The 17,439-nt window shown below is 47.5% G+C and overlaps 1 protein-coding gene across 4 annotated transcripts in view; it reads left to right on the top strand.

Annotated features, from left to right (window-relative positions):
* The first annotated feature begins 2,917 nt into the window (after window positions 1–2,917).
* Window positions 2,918–17,439, top strand: part of mrgbp (MRG/MORF4L binding protein) — a 19,884-nt gene continuing 5,362 nt past the window's right edge. Inside the window, exons 1-3 of one of the 4 annotated variants that reach the window (XM_055651938.1) lie at window positions 2,918–3,144; window positions 6,008–6,132; window positions 8,799–8,910. In XM_055651938.1, coding sequence (XP_055507913.1) covers window positions 3,018–3,144; window positions 6,008–6,132; window positions 8,799–8,910 — 364 coding nt within the window. In that variant the 5' untranslated portion in view covers window positions 2,918–3,017. The remainder of the gene's footprint in view (window positions 3,145–6,007; window positions 6,133–8,798; window positions 8,911–17,439) is intronic. The other 3 variants (XM_055651940.1, XM_055651939.1, XM_055651941.1) reach the window with 3 other exon arrangements.

Here is a 17,439-nt window from a genome sequence, read left to right on the forward strand (position 1 = left end):
CACCCTGAACACCGGCGTTCCTCAGGGCTGTGTGCTGAGCCCCCTCCTCTACTCCCTCTTCACCTGTGACTGCACACCTGTACATGGTACTAACACTATCATCAAGTATGCAGATGATACAACAGTGATTGGCCTCATCAGCAACAACGATGAGCTGGCCTACAGGGAGGAGGTCCAGCACTTAGCAGCATGGTGCGCTGACAACAACCTGGCCCTTAACTCCAAGAAGATCAAGGAGCTCATTGTAGACTTCAGGAAGTCCAGAGGCGGCACGCACACCCCCATCCACATTAACGGGACGGAGGTGGAACGTGTTTCTAGCTTCAGGTTCCTGGGAGTCAACATCTCCGATGACCTCTCTTGGACCCACAATACCTCTACTCTGATCAAGAAGGCTCATCAGCGTCTCTTCTTCCTGAGGAGACTGAAGAAGGTCCATCTGTCTCCTCAGATCCTGGTGAACTTCTACCGCTGCACCATCGAGAGCATCCTTACCAACTGCATCACAGTATGGTATGGCAACTGCTCTGTCTCCGACCGGAAGGCATTGCAGAGGGTGGTGAAAATTGCCCAACGCATCACCGGTTCCACGCTCCCCTCCATTGAGTCTGTCCAAAGCAAGCGCTGTCTGCGGAGGGCGCTCAGCATCGCCAAGGACTGCTCTCACCCCAACCATGGACTGTTTACCCTCCTACCATCCGGGAGGCGCTACAGGTCTCTCCGTTGCCGAACCAGCAGGTCGAGGAACAGCTTCTTTCCGGCGGCTGTCACTCTACTCAACAACGTACCTCGGTGACTGCCAATCACCAACCCCACCCCCCCCCCCCCCCCGGACACTTATTATTTTTTTTTATTCAAATCGTTTGCTATGTCGCTCTTCAAGGGAGATGCTAAATGCATTTCGTTGTCTCTGTACTGTACACTGACAATGACAATTAAAAATTGAATCTGAGACCGGTGGCCCTTACATCCCACATCATGAAAACAATGGAGCGGCTACTCATTCGTCTCCTGAGACCACAAATCCAGCATGTACTCGACCCACTACAGTTTGCATACCAGGAGAACATTGGGGTGGATGATACAGTCCTCTACATGCTGCACCGGATCTACTCCTTTTTGGACAAACCCGGTAGCTATGTGAGGATTATGTTCTTCGACTTCTCAAGTGCGTTCAATACCATCCAACCCCTGATTCTGAATGACAAGCTTAAGAAGATGGGGGTGGATTCCACATTTATCTCCTGGATATACGACTACCTGACGGGTCGACCACAGTTTGTCAAGCTGGGGGACAGTGTCTCTGGCACAGTGGTGTGCAATGTTGGAGCCCCACAGGGAACGGTTCTGGCCCCGTTCCTCTTCACCCTGTATACAGCAGACTTTAACTATAAGTCTGGCACATGCCACGTACAGAAATATTCAGATGATACAGCGATTGTGGCATGTGTAAGGAACGGGCAGGAGGAGGAATACAGGAACTTGACCAGTTCCTTTTGTGCCTGGAGTGAAGAGAACTGTCTCATCCTGAACACAACTAAGACTAAAGAGATGGTGGTTAACTTTGGCAAGTCCAAGCTCCCCCTTCAGCCGGTCAACGCTGCTGGGGCTGACATTGAGGTGGTGCAGACATATAAATACCTTGGAGTGCACCTTGATAACAAACTGGACTGGTCTGTCAACTCTGACTCCCTCTACAAAAAAGGCCAGAGCAGACTCTTTTTCCTCAGAAGGCTCAAATCCTTTAATGTGTGTAATGACATGCTGCACATGTTTTACAACACTGTGGTTGCAAGTGTTATTTTCTACGCTGTTGTCTGCTGGGGCAACAGCATTAGTGAAAAAAACAAGAAGCTGGTCAAACTGCTCCATACCTGCTCCGAGGTTGTACCTCAGTGCTGGAGGGGAGAGTAGACTCTGGGATGGATGTGCTTGAGAGGCGTATGAGGCACAAGGTGCAGGCCATCCTGAAAAACCCCGGGCATCCCCTCCATGTAATTCTGGAGAGTCAAAAGAGCACTCGGAACAACAACCGGCTCCTCTCCCTGCCCTGTAGAACAGAGCGGTACAGGAGATCCTTCACCCCTGTAGCCATTAGATTTTATAATTCGGACCGCTAGGCTGTAGGGGGATGCAGTCTTGCAATTTTTAATTGTTAATTATTGGTCTTTTTAAGTATTTATTGCTCTCAGGTAGTGTCCACAGTGTATTCTATGTAATTTCTGTCTGCGTTCGTTTTGAATCTGTGGGTTTGTTGGTTGGGGGCTTCTGGACATCTGAATTTGCCTGAGGGGCTCAATAAAGTATTTATTATTATTATTAGGTGATGTTTCGAGTTGGATACCCCCCCCCCCCCCTCACCCCCTCACACTCAATCTGAATTATTTAATTCTTCGTTCTGAAGAAGAATCTCGACCTGAAACGTCACCTCTCCAGCGATGCTGCCTGAGCCGCTGAGTTACTCCAGGACTATGTCTGTCTTTGGTATAAACCAGCATCTGCAGTTTTTTGTTTCTCTATGGGTTGTAATCATGTATTGTTTTTCTGCTGGCCAGATGGCACGCAAACAAACGCTTTCCACCCTAGCTCGTTAGTTGTAACAATGCCAACCCCCTTGTATCCATGTACCTGTAGTTGTCTACCTGCTCCACAATGCCAACCCCCTTGTATCCATGTACCTGTAGTTGTCTACCTGCTCCACAATGCCAACCCCCTTGTATCCATGTACCTGTAGTTGTCTACCTGCTCCACAATGCCAACCCCCTTGTATCCATGTACCTGTAGTTGTCTACCTGCTCCACAATGCCAACCCCCTTGTATCCATGTACCTGTAGTTGTCTACCTGCTCCACACCTGCCACTCACCCTGTCACCCACCAGCCAGCCGGCCGGCCGCGCGGGGGCTGATGGGATTCCTGGCGGCGCGGGGGCTGACGGGATTCCTGGCAGACCGCCGGAAGTTGGCGGCGCGGCGCGGCCGCTCGGTCTGGGCCTCAGGCCCGGATTCCACGGACGGCAATGGCGGAGATGCCGACGGCGGCGGCGGGCGTTGCGGGGGAAAGGGAGCGCGAGGAGGAGGCGGTGTTGTGGACCCCCGAGGTGGAGGTGTGCCTGTTCCACGCCATGCTGGGCCACAAGCCGGTCGGTGGGTGTGAGGATGACGACGGGACGGGGGGGGGGGGGGGGGGGGGGGAGGGGAGGGGGGAACACATGTGACCGCAGCCCCGCCCCGCCCCACGTGGCCACGTCTGGCCCCCCCCCTCACCACGTGGCCATGCGGGTGCCCCTCCCCCCCCACCTGGCCCCTCCCACATCCCTCAGTCCAGCATAGGAACAGGCCTTTCGGCCCACAGTGGCCGTGCCCAACATGCTGCCATGATGAACTGATTTCCTCTGTCTGCACCTGCTCCATATTCCTCCATTCCCATCCTATCTAAAAGCCTCCCTCCACCACCAACCCTGGCAGCGGGTTCCAGGCACCAACCACCCACTATATATGTGTAAACAAAACCTGCGATTGACAGAAAGCTGGAGAAACTCAGCAGGTCAGGCAGCATCTCTGGACAGAAGTAATAGGTGACGTTTCAGGTCGAGACTCTTCTTCGGACTTTCTGTACAATACGATAGGACTTTATCCCAGGAGGGAAATTGATCCGCCAACAGTCATAAAACTGAAATTAAAGTGGCCAGTGGAAAAGATTGGGGATGTGCAAAGATTGTGAGGGGGGGGGGGGTGATTGGAGTCAGTCTACCCCACAACAGTGGCATTCTGTGCTGCATCTTGGTGGAACCAGTCTGTTGCTGAAGGTGCTCCTTAGGTTGCCCAGTGTGTCATGGGTGAGCTGTATTGTCCAGGATGCTCCGCTGTTTGAGGAGCATCCTCCCCTCCAAGACCACCTCCCATGAATCCAACTCCACCCCCAGGATGGAGCCAGCCTTCCTGATGAGTTTGTTAATCCTGTTGGCGTCCGCGGCCTTCGCCCTGCAGCCCCAGCACACGACAGTGAAGAACATGGCACTGGCTACTGTTGATAGAACATCTGCAGCATCTTACTGCAGACGTTGAAGGAGTGGAGCCTTCTCATAAAGTACAGCCGGCTCTGTCCCTTCTTGTACAGGGCCTCAGCGTTCCTGGACCAGTCCAGTTTACGGTCCATGTACACTCCAAGGTATTTTTACTCCCTGGTAAACTGCACATCTACACCATTGATGGAGACAGGGGTGTTCCTCTGCTCCTTAAGTCCACCACTAACTCCTTAGTCTTGTTGGTGTTGAGCTGCAGGTGATTCATCCCACACCACTCAACAAAGTCGTTGACTACACCTCTGTATTCAGCTTCCCTCCCCTCACTGATGCAGCCCGCAATTGCAGAGTCTTCTGAAAACCTCTGCTGATGGCAGGAGACAGAGTTATATCTGAAGTCTGAGGTGTAGATGGTGAACAGGAATGGGAGAGGGCCGACCCCAGTGCTGCTCACCACCATGTCCGAGACACGGTTCTGTAGCCTGACATACTGTGATTGTTCAGTCAGGTCGTTGGTAGTTGGACAGCTCTCATAATTTTTTTAGACTTCTATCAGGTGTCCCTGCAACCTCTGGTGTTTCAGTTTGTCCAACCTCTCCATAGCTAATACTCTCTGACTCTGGCATCATTATGATAAATGTAATAAAAAAGGAACTGCAGATGCTGGTTTATGCCAAATAGTGTGACTCAGCGGGTCAGGCAGCCTCTCTGAAGAAAATGGATAGGTGATGTTTCCGGTCGGGACCAACCCGAAACGTCACTTATGCATGTTCTCCAAAGAAGCTGCCTGACCCGCTGAGTTATTCCAGCACTTTGTGACTTATCATTCAGATAAACTCCTCTACACCCTATCATAAGCCTCAACATCCTTCTTGTAATGGGGCGACCAGAACTACACAGAGTACACAAAATTGTGGCCTAACCAAAGTTTTATAAAGCTGCATCGTGACTTCCTGGCTCCCACAGAGTGATACAGTGTAGGAAAGGGCCCTTTGGCCCAACTTGCCCACTCCGACCAACATGTCCCATCTACGCTAGTCCTACATGTCCATGTTTGGCTCGCATCCCTCTAAACCTGTCCTATCCATGTATCTGTCCAAATATTTCCCGGTTGCTAAACACATTAACTCTCCCATTTCCACTGACCTTTCTGTCCTGGGCCTCATCCATTGTCAGAGTAAGGTCCAACGCAAACTGGAGGAACAACACTTTATATTTCACTTGGGATATCGCAACTCAGCGGTATCAATCAATATTGATTACTCTAACTTCAAGTAACCCTTGCTTTCCCTCTCTCTCCATCCCTCCCCCACCCTAGGTCTCTGACTAGTCTTTCTGATTAATGTTACTGTTTAGATGCCTCCTTGTCAACTTCCCCTCAGCTAACAATGCCATTCTACATTTCTATATTGTTTGCTTTGATCTGTCACTTTCACACCTTACCCATCCATATCTTCAGACTCCCTCTCCCTGGACTCAGCCTGAAAAAGGGTCTCGACCTGAAAAACGACACATTTCTTTTCTGCGGAGATGCTGCCTGTCCCGCTGAGTTATTCCAGCATTTTGTATCCACCTTCGGTGTAAACCAGCATCTATAGTTTCTTCCTACACAAATATCTCTGAAATGATTCTGAAACAAAATGTTCTCATTGGCAGTGGGCCCAATGACATGTTCCTGATCTTGATTCATATGTTCCTATTGACTGAGTCTGGCCCTTTTAGCCATTATCTCCCTTCCCACCCCCCTCCCTGTTATGGATAAAGCCTCCGGATTGAGCACAAAGGCAACAGTCAGGAGTCGTGCAACGTTCCTCCCTCAGATACCACACCACATGATTAACCACACTCCCTCCCTCTTCCCCACCCTCTCCCCTCCCTCCCACTCCCATTCTCTCCTTCTCTCCTCCTCCCTTCCTTCCTCCCTCCTTCCCCCTCCCTCCTTCCCCCTCCCTCCTTCTCTCCCTCTCCCTCGCTCTCTCTCCCAGCAGGGGTGAACCGTCACTTCCACATGATCTGTATCCGGGACAAGTTCAGCCAGAACATCGGTCGTCAGATCTCGTCGAAGATAGTTTGGGAACACCTCAACATCATGTATGACATGCAAGCGCTGGTATGTAGGTGCTCACAGCTGTGCTGCTGACTGGGGCCCGGGCCTCAGGGAGAGGTCTGTTTGCTCCCTCCTACACTGACCGCATCTCCCACCCCCATCACAGGAGGCTTGTACTGAGTGAACCATACAGCAACCCCCTCCCCCACACTGCCCCCCCTCTACCCCCTCCCCTCTCTCCCCCTCCCCTCTCTCCCCTTCCCTCCCTTCCCCCCTCCCCCACACTGCCCCCTCTTCCCCCCTCCCCCCTCTCTCCCCCTCCCCCTCTCCCTCCTCCCCTCTCTCTCCCCCCCTCCCCTCCCTTCCCCCCCTCCCCTCTCTCCCTCCCCTTTCCCTCTCTCCCCCCTCCCCTCTCTCCCTCTCTCCCCCTCCCCTCTCTCCACTCTCCCCCTCTGTCTCTCTCCCCCACTCTCCCCCTCCCCCCTCTTTCCCCCTCCCCCTCTCCCCTGTCCCCCTCCCTTTCCAGTCTCTCTACCTCTCTCTGTCTCCTACACTCTCTGTCTCCCTCCCTCTCTCTCTCCCCTTCCCTCCCTCCCCACACTGCCCCCTCTCCCCCCCCTCCCCTCTCTCCCCCCTCCCCTCTCCCCTCTCTCCCGCCCTCTCTCCCCCCACACTGTCCCCTCCCCTCTCACTCCCCCTCTCTCCTGCCTCCCCCCCCCCCCTTCCCCTTCTCCCCACACTGCCCCCTCCCCTCTCTCCCCCACACTGCCCCTCTCCCCCTCTCTCCCCACACCCCCCCCCCCCCCCCCCCCCCCCCCTCTCTCCCCCACACTCTGGGACACACTTGCTGAATTCTCCCCACAACCTTGGCTCCACATGTCACACACCGTGAGTCCCAAGATGGGTCCCGACTTGAAATGTCACCTCTCCATGTTCTCCAGAGATGCTGCTTGACCCTCTGAGTGATTCCAGCACTTTGTGTCTTTCCCTGGAAACCGGCATATGCAGGTGTTTGTAACCATATAATAACCATATAACAATTACAGCACGGAAACAGGCCATCTCGACCCTTCTAGTCCGTGCCGAACACATAATCTCCCCTAATCCCATATACCTGCGCTCAGACAATAACCCTCCATTCCCTTCCCATCCATATAACTATCCAATTTATTTTTAAATGATAAAAACGAACCTGCCTCCACCACCTTCACTGGAAGCTACCACTCTCTGAGTAAAGAAGTTCCCCCTCATGTTACCCCTAAACTTCAGTCCCTTAATTCTCAAGTCATGTCCCCTTGTTTGAATCTTCCCTACTCTCAGTGGGAAAAAGCTTTTCCACGTCAACTCTGTCTATCCCTCTCATCATTTTAAAAACCTCTATCAAGTCCCCCCTTAACCTTCTGCGCTCCAAAGAATAAAGCCCTAACTTGTTCAACCTTTCTCTGTAATTTAGTTGCTGAAACCCAGGCAACATTCTAGTAAATCTCCTCTGTACTCTCTCTATTTTGTTGACATCCTTCCTATAATTAGGCGACCAAAATTGTACACCATACTCCAGAATTGGCCTCACCAATGCCGTGTACAATTTTAACATTACATCCCAACTTCTATACTCAATGCTCTGATTTATAAAGACCAGCACACCAAAAGCTTTCTTTACCACCCTATCTACATGAGATTCCACTTTCAGGGAACTGTGCACAGTTATTCCCAGATCCCTCTGTTCACTTACATTCTTCAATTCCCTACCATTTACCATGTACGTCCTATTTTGATTTGTCCTGCCAAGATGTAGCACCTCACACTTATCAGCATTAAACTCCATCTGCCATCTTTCAGCCCACTCTTCCAACTGGCATAAATCTCTCTGTAGACTTTGAAACTCTACTTCATTACCCGCAACCCCACCTATCTTAGTATCATCTGCATACTTACTAATCCAATTTACCACACCATCATCCAGATCATTGATGTACATGACAAACAACAGTGGACCCAACACAGATCCCTGTGGCACCCCACTCGTCACTGGCCTCCAACCTGACAAACAACCATCCACCATTACTCTCTGGCATCTCCCATTCAGCCACTGTTGAATCCATCTTGCTACTCCACCATTAATACCCAACCATTGAACCTTCTTAACCAACCTTCCATGAGGAACCTTGTCAAAGGCCTTACTGAAGTCCATATACACAACATCCACTGTTTTACCCTCATCAGTTTCCCGAGTAACATCTTCAAAAAATTCAAGAAGATTAGTTAAACATGACCTTCCAGGCACAAATCCATGTTGACTGTTCCTAATCAGACCCTGTTTATCCAGATGCTTATATATATATTATCTCTAAGTATTCTTTCCATTAATTTGCCCACCACTGACGTCAAACTAACAGGTCTATAATTGCTAGGTTTACTCTTAGACCCCTTTTTAAACAATGGAACAACATGCGCAGTACGCCAATCCTCCGGCACTATTCCCGTTTCTAATGACATTTGAAATATTTCTGCCATAGCCCCTGCTATTTCTACACTAACTTCCCTCAATGTGTCCCATTTGTGTCCCTCCCCCACCCTCCTTGCGCCAGTGCTGGCTGGGAGAGGTGTGGTATGTGGATGGGGAGAGGGGTGGTACATGGTGAGGGGAAAGGGGTGGTATGTGGAGAAGGGTGGGTGTGGAACGGGGAGGGGGAGAGGGTGAGTTGACGTCCCCCTCCGCTCTATTCCAGCACGAGTCCGAGATCCTGCCCTTCCCCAACGGCGAGCGCAACTTTGTTCTACCGGACGACATCATCCACGGAGTGAAGGAAGGTGAGGCCGTGCAATGCAGCGGCAGGGCAGGTGGGACACGCACACCTGCACCCCCCCAACCTACACCCCCCAACCTACACCCCCTACACCTACACCCCCACACCTACACCCCCACACCTGCACCTCCAGCCCCTCACACCTGCACCTCCTCATACCTCCAGCCCCCCGCAACTGCACCCCCACCCCCCCATATCTCCAGCCCCGCACACCTGCACCCCACTCATACCTGCCTCCCCTCACACCTCGAGTCCCTGCCACTCCATGGCAACTCGATTTGGACTCACACACACATCTCACACAGTTACACACATTTGCGCAAACACATACTCACACACACATGCATACTCTCACACGCACATGTATACACACATACACACACATGCACACTCACAGACATGCACACATACTTGCACTGATATGAAGATAGGTGGAGGGGCAGGTAGTGTGGAGGATGCAGGGACTCTGCAGAAGGACTTCACTGGTGTGGCTGGGACATGTTCGCCGGTGTGGGCAAGTTGGGCTGAAGGGCCTGTTGCCACACTGTATCACTCTATGACTTGGGACAGGTTGGGAGAGTGGGTAGAGAAGTGGCAGATGGGGTATAGTGTAGCAAAGTATGGAGTCATGCATTTTGGTTGTAGGAATAAAGGCATAGACTATTTTCTCAATAGGGAGAGAATCCAGAAATTGGAGGAGCAAAGGGACTTGGGAGTGCTGGTGCAGGATTCCCAAAATGTTATGTAGTAATGGGCCTGTTCCACTTAGGCGTTTTTTTAGGCAGCTGACAGCGACTAGGACAATGGAATTCACCCAAGTCAGCACCGGCAACAACCTACATCACCTGGCGACAACCTACGTTAACCTGGTGACAATCTACGTTAACCTGGCGACAATCTACGACAGCCCAAATGTTGAAAACTTTTCAGCAGTCGCCTGTAGTCGCCTTAAAAATCGCCTGTGGGATAGGCCCATAAGGAAGAGAAAAGCAATGCTAGAATTTATTTTAAGGGGACTAGAATATAAAAGGAAGGATGTAATGCTGAGGCTCTATCAGGCGCTGGTCAGGACGCATTTGGCGTATTGTGAGCACATTTGGGCCCCATATCTGAGGAAGGATGTGCTGGCTCTGGGGAGGGTCCAGAGGAGGTTTACAAGAATGATCCCAGGAATGAGTAGGCTAACCCATGTAGTGGCAGATTTTTATATCGTTCAAGAGATTACTCCCTCTAGCCGCTAAATGGACTACATGGTTAAGGGGGAATGTCTTTGTACACATGCAAGCTCTCGGTCGGGGACCTTCAGAGCTTCTTCACAGATAAATCTTCAAAACACAGTCTTTAGATTAATAAATTCTTTATTGTTGATGAAAAACAATAAGGTACATCCAAACTTCTTCCGACTCGCACAATATAATCTTCTTCGAACTCCAGCTTATTGCATTAAACGTTGGAAAACTCCTTGTGTCTCCGTTACACTTCGCATAGTCAAAGGGTAAACCTTCCCCATGCTGGTCCAAATCTAAACTAAAAACTAAGCTTCTGGCCAAGAAACGTAGCTCCAAACACGCCCTAAAATACGTCATAAATCCCTCCCACAATATAACGGGCAGTCTAAAATTTAAAGACACATACCATCATCAATGACACAAAACAAGCCAATTGGCCACTTCATACCGGCCTCTAATTGTTCTGAGTATATAACGAGGCACTTATAAAAAAGTAGCCATGGAGGCTTAACATATATCATAAAACAAAAAATCAGGGAATTTAACCACGTGGCTCCCCGTCGGCGAATTGAACCCCAGTCTCCCGCGTGACTGGCGGCGATACTAACCACTATACTAACGAGGAAAAATAGCTGGCACTATATATCCGTAATCAGAATTCTTCATCGACTCTTCCATCTTCACTTTCGCCTTCTAGAAGCAAGCATAACTAGATTATTAATCTTATTTTACTGTTTTTAGTTTAAAGTCGTACCATGCGCACCAAACCCTTAAAATTAGGCATGATACCCAGTATATAGTCCAAAACATAACAGTCCAAAGCTTTTATAGCATGAAAAGTCTTCCTCCATGTCCGATCAACTCATGGATGTGTTGTAACAATATTGAAGTGTGAAAATCCTTCAAAAGAATAACAGAATGTTTAGCAATAAAGTTCACAGTTAGGTTTGATTTAATTTCCGGATCATTACCAAAGATTTCAAATCCCAGCTCAAGCATTGGCCAATCTCTGGATAGCTTACAGAGAGATTGAACTTCCGTGTTGAACTTCCGTGATCCAGAAAAGCATATGTTTGCAACACCGTATTTGTTTTACTATTCCTTACCTGGACCTGTAAGATAGAAAAATTACAAGCTTCTATCCCAGCCTCAATATGAGCAGTTACTTGCGGGGACATATCATCACTAGTAGTTGGCTTCTTCTTCTGTTCCGTTTACTCCGGTTCACCCTCTTCTATTTGCTCTGATAGCTCTTCATCTATTTGTTCCAGTTCTTCCTCTTCCCAATGCTCTGGTAGTTCTTCTTCAGTGTGAAGTGCTTCAAGATGATATTGCCTGCACTTATAACAAATCATAGGACTCTTACAGTCTCTCACCATATGTCCTTTTTTTCAAACATCCAAAACAAATTCCCTTCTCTTTCAAGAATATCTTTTCTTCATGTTTTGAATCTTCGACACCATCTTATGGTTGACTAACTTCATCACATAACAAACAAAATACTATTTGCTTGCTAGTAGATGCATTTCCTTTCATTCTATCTGTCTTTTCCACAGGTCTGGTTGTGATAGCAAAACTACTTCTCATAGGTTCTAATATTTCTTCAGTTTTGGTAAAGGTAGAACCTTTGTTAGTTGGTAAAGGTAGAACCTTTGCAATTGGTTTATGATTTTCAATAGTCCCGTAGTGTGACTCTAACATGTACCGTCCTTTCTAAGAATTCCACCAGGTCTGGTAGCCTGCCTACTTGCTTCCTTTCATCCATTATTCTGCCTGCTTCATATCTCCACCTTTCTCTCATTCTTCTGGGCAACTTGCTAATGATGATTCTAGTATTACAGGCAAGATTAATTTCCTCCATGTGGCCGACATTTCTCATCAAGCAGCAACAACCTCTCAGAAATATTGTATATTTACTCAATGCCTTCCCATCTTCTGTCTTGATTTCTTTCCAAGCATGGGCCTTCTCCATGTATGCGTTAGCAAACCTCTGTTCATTACCAAAATGTTCTTTAAGTAATCTTCTCGCCTTTTTATAGCCATGGCTGCCTGGCTCAATTTCACAACTTTCTACAAGTACCTGAAATCGCTTGTGTACTTCACCAGAAATCGTAAGCGCTCCTTTTCATCCATAACTTTTGTTTCTAATACTTCTTCTAATGCCCTTACGAAAGCTTCATACCGCAAAGGATCTCCATCATACGTAGGAATTTCTGCTGGTGGTAAAATGAGAGAAGTAATTTGTCGAGCTATGATCTGGTTGAATTCAGTTTGCCTTTTCACCAATGCCAATAATCCATCCTGATAACCTTGGGTTAGCTCCACTTGTTGATAAACAGGCCTCTGTGACTCAAATTGGCTAGCTCGAGCCTGTGCATCAGGCCTCGGAAAAGCGTGGTCCGCTATTGGTTTGTCTCGAGCATCCACATACGCTTCATTAGTAGTTTGTTTCCATCTAACACTCATTTGCTGAGATGAAGTTTTACCCATCTTACTCTGTTCCAATGGGTTTTCAAAGCCAAGAAATCCGGTGGACCTCGATTGTGAAATTGATCCAACTGCTAATCCACTTTGAGCCGTCTTTCTTCCCAAATCGGAGTATATCTCCTTCGATGTTCTCGAACTGCATCTTGAACCCTCACTTTCCAATATCTCCTTCTTTGCTTTGGCCATCTTTGTGTCTAGTTTCAGTTCCTTTCGTCACCTCAGCTCTTCTTCTCTGTGGTTCCGTTGTCTCATCTCTTCTTCTTGTCACTCAATATCATGTTTCATCTTCAAAGCATCCGCTTCTATTGAGAGAGCAGCTAGATCAGCTTTAACTCCCAATTGAGCCGAAGCCCCTGATACCGAACTGGCTGTAGAACCAGATTTGAACCTCGTGGAGATACTTTTGAGATAATATCTTGTGGTGTAATTTCATCTTCCATTCTGGCACCTTGTCGCACTTCCAGTTGCTAAGCTCGTAAGTTGTGGTATCATTTCAGGTAACCACTCCTCTGCCTCATCCATGAAACCATTGAATATCTTTACCCTGTCTTCTTCCCACTGAGTGTGTTTTATGCGTTCTTCCCTACACGGCTGTGAACACAGCAGCACATTCTGTTATTTCCAACCTCTTGGCAGAGGTTCCATAGTTGGCTCATATTAGATTTCACTTTGATTGCGTTCTCTACTGATTTCATTCATTTCTTCTGTTTCTCAATTAATCTAGTAAGCTGTTTCCATAATTTGTTTCTCTCCTTCTAGGTTCCTTTCAAGAAGGCAGCATGTGTATTATTTGTTTCTTCTTGATACATGAGTTCTCTGTAGCTTTCAATTGACTCGTTAACTTGTCGCCATATTGAGTTTCCCTCCTTCTTAGTTTCAGGCAGGTAGCTTGTCGTTGATTAAGCTTGACTTCGCCACCTTGTGGTTCCTTAGGCATGGTTCTTTCTTCATCTTCTGGTTCCATGATTTTAAAGAAGTCTTGGCAGATCGCCAAGTCTTTAAATTGAATAAACAAAGTATTTTCTGAATTCTGCTCCAACTTTGTATAAACATCGAGTGGCTATTTTGAAAATAATTCTCTCAGAACTATAACAAACTGATATTGTAGACAACATCTCATCAACATCCATGGGCTTAAAGATGACGATAGTTCGAAAGGAATGCGTTTTATCAAAACAATCCAAGGTCGAACTGGCTGGATTCTCCAGACAGTGGAAAAATACTTTCTGGCTCTTCTCACAGAAGGTGTTTAAAATTAAAGCTTTGTAGCTTCACAATTCAAAGAAATAATAGTCGATTTTACTCATAATTTCTTGATAATGTCTTCAGATCGTCAGATAAGTCTCTTTGCTGTTGATAGACCTCGAGGCCATCCCTGGCCGAGATCTATTGTCTTCAGTTCCTCGGCTGGAACCGGTCTTCTGGCCAAAACCTCTTTTGAGATCCTAGCCAATTCCTCTGTTCCACTCTCTGGGACTGGTATTCATCCCCCTTGTCAGAGGTATCCTTTGACTTAATGTAGCGGCAGATTTTTATATCGTTCAAGAGATTACTCTCTCTAGCCGCTAAATGGACTACATGGTTAACGGGAATGTCTGTATGCATGCAAGCTCTCCGTCGGGGACCTTCAGAGCTTCTTCATGGATAAATCTTCAAAACACAGTCTTTCAGATTAATAAATTCTTTATTGTTGATGAAAAACAATAAGGTACATCCAAACTTCTTCCGACTCTATAATCTTCATCGAACTCCAGCTTATTGCATTAAACGTTAGAAAACTCCTCGTGTCTCCGTTACACTTCGCATGGTCAAAGCGTAAACCTTCCCAATGCTGGTGCAGATTGATTAGTAGGACTGGGTGTTACAATCCCTAAGATTTCACTACAATTGACATTCTTGGGTATGACCACTAGGTGAATTTGCTAACAATCAGACACATCTTCAGTTGTGTACCTCAACGTCACTGGGTGTTTCGGCCTTTTATCACAAGACACCCTCAGTCGCTTTAGGCCCACCGCAGGTTGATCAGACCTGGGTGTATGTCTTATTGTTAGCCCCTAGATGGTCACGTGGCAGCCCAGACAACATCTTTCCTCTTCAGCCACAGCCAGTGACTGCTCCATTCGGCGGCATTGGCAAGTTCTTTTATTGCCCTCCTTTGTGCCTGCCCTTTGACTCCTACTTCCCTCAGGAGCCTTGCAGTGGAACTGGCTACAAAGCCTCTGCTGAAAAGGGAAAGTGAAAGGGAAAACGGGCTGAAAAGGGAAAGACAGTAAAGGGATGGTTAATGACCCCTAGAATTAACGGGAAAGGCAGCTAACAAAGGGATAGGAGAGTATGGCCAAGTGTAATAGGGATCGATGTGAAAGGTGAGATGCGTAAGGAATTAAAAGTATTGTATATGAATACGCGAAGTATAAGAAGTAAAGTAGATGAGCTTGAGGCTCAGTTAGAGGTTGGTAGATATGACATTGTGGGGATTACTGAGACGTGGCTGCAGGAGGATAGGGCCTGGGAACTTAATATTCAGGGTTATACATCCAATAGAAAGGACAGGCAGGTGGGCAGAGGAGGGGAATAGCTCTGCTGGTGAGGGAGGGAATTCAGTCCCTTGCGAGGAAAGACATAGGGACTGACGAGGTAGAGTCACTGTGGATTGAGTTGAGGAATTGTAAAGGCAAGACACTAATTGGTGTTATTTACAGACCCCAAATAGTAGCCCGGATGTAGGGTGTAAGTTGCAGCAGGAGTTAAAACTGGCATGTAACAAAGGTAATGCCACTGTGGTGATGGGGGATTTCAATATGCAGGTAGACTGGGAAAATCAGGTTGGTTCAGGACCCCAAGAAAGAGAGTTTGTAGAATGCCTCCGAAATGGATTCTTAGAGCAGCTTGTAAAGGTGCCGACCAGAGAAAAGGTAATTCTGGATTTAGCGTTGTCCAATGAACCAGATATGATAAGAGAACTCGAGGTAAAGGAACCGCTTGGAGGTAGTGATCATAATATGATTAGTTTTAATCTGCAATTTGAGAAGGAGAACGTTAAAACGGAAGTGGCAGTGATGCAGTTGAACAAAGGGGACTATAAAGGCATGAGAGGAGAGCTGGCCAAAGTAGACTGGAAATGGATCCTAGCAGGAATGACGGTGGAACAGCAATGGCAGGATTTTCTGGGCATAATCCGGAGGATGCAGGATCATTTCATTCCAAAAAGGAAGAAAGATTATAACCATATAACAATTACAGCACGGAAACAGGCCATCTCGACCCTTCTAGTCCGTGCCGCACACGTATTCTCCCCTAGTCCCATACACCTGCGCTCAGACCATAACCCTCCATTCCTTTCCCGTCCATACAACTATCCAATTTATTTTTAAATGATAAAAATGAACCTGTCTCCACCACCTTTACTGGAAACTCATTCCACACAGCCACCACTCTCTGAGTAAAGATGTTCCCCCTCATGTTACCCCTAAACTTCTGTCCCTTAATTCTCAAGTCATGTCCCCTTGTTTGAATCTTCCCTACTCTCAGTGGGAAAAGCTTATCCACGTCAACTCTGTCTATCCCTCTCATCATTTTAAAGACCTCTATCAAGTCCCCGCTTAACCTTCTGCGCTCCAAAGAATAAAGCCGTAACTTGTTCAACCTTTCTCTGTAACTTAGTTGCTGAAACCCAGGCAGCATTCTAGTAAATCTCCTCTGTACTCTCTCTGAGAGATTCTAAGGGGAGTAGGAGGCAACCGTGGCTGACAAGAGAAATTAGGGATAGAATAAAACTAAAAGAAAAGATGTATAACACAGCAAAGAGTAGCCGTAAGCCAGAGGATTGGGAAACTTTCATAGGACAACAGAAAGAAACAAAACGGGCAATACGGGCTGAAAAGATGAAGTACGAGGGGAAGCTGGCCTGGAATATAAAGAAGGACAGTAAAAGCTTCATTAGATATGTTAAGGGAAAAAGAGTAGCAAAGTCAAATGTGGGTCTCTTGAAGGCAGACACGGGTGAAATTATTAAGGGCAACGAGGAAATGGCAGAAGAGTTGAATAGGTACTTCGGATCTGTCTTCACTAAGGAAGACACAAACAATCTCCCAGATGTACTGGACGACACAGGATCTAAGGGGTAGAGGAACTGAAAGAAAATGTCATTAGGCGAGAAATAGTATTGGGTAGGCTAATGGGACTGAAGGATGATAAATCCCCTGGACCTGATGGTCTGCATCCCAGGATCCTCAGGGAGGTGGCTCTAGAAATAGTGGATGCATTGGTGATCATTTTCCAATGTTCAATAGATTCAGGATCAGTTCCTGTGGACTGGAGGATAGCTAATGTTATCCCACTTTTCAAGAAAGGAGCGAGAGAGAAAACAAGGAATTACAGACCAGTTAGCCCCACTTCGGTGGTGGGAAAGATGCTGGAGTCAATTATTAAAAAGGTAATAATGGGGCATTTAGATAGCAGTAAAAGGATTAGTCCAAGTCAACATGGATTTATGAAAGGGAAATCACGTTTGACTAATCTTCTGGAATTTTTTGAGGATGTGACAAGTAAAATGGATGAAGGGGTGCCAGTGGATGTAGTGTATCTAGACTTTCAGAAAGCCTTTGATAAGGTCCCGCACGGGAGACTAGTGACTAACATTAGAGCACATGGTATTGGGGGTAGGGTGTTGATATGGATAGAAAATTGGTTGGCAGACCGGAAGCAAAGAGTAGGAGTGAACGGGTCCTTTTCAGAATGGCAGGCAGTGGCGAGTGGAGTGCCGCAAGGCTCGGTGTTGGGGCCGTAACTGTTTACCATATATATTAATGATTTGGAAGAGGGAATTAGGAGCAACACTAGCA

Source organism: Leucoraja erinacea, chromosome 21, assembly GCF_028641065.1.
Source record: "Leucoraja erinacea ecotype New England chromosome 21, Leri_hhj_1, whole genome shotgun sequence".
Lineage (NCBI taxonomy): Eukaryota > Metazoa > Chordata > Chondrichthyes > Rajiformes > Rajidae > Leucoraja > Leucoraja erinaceus.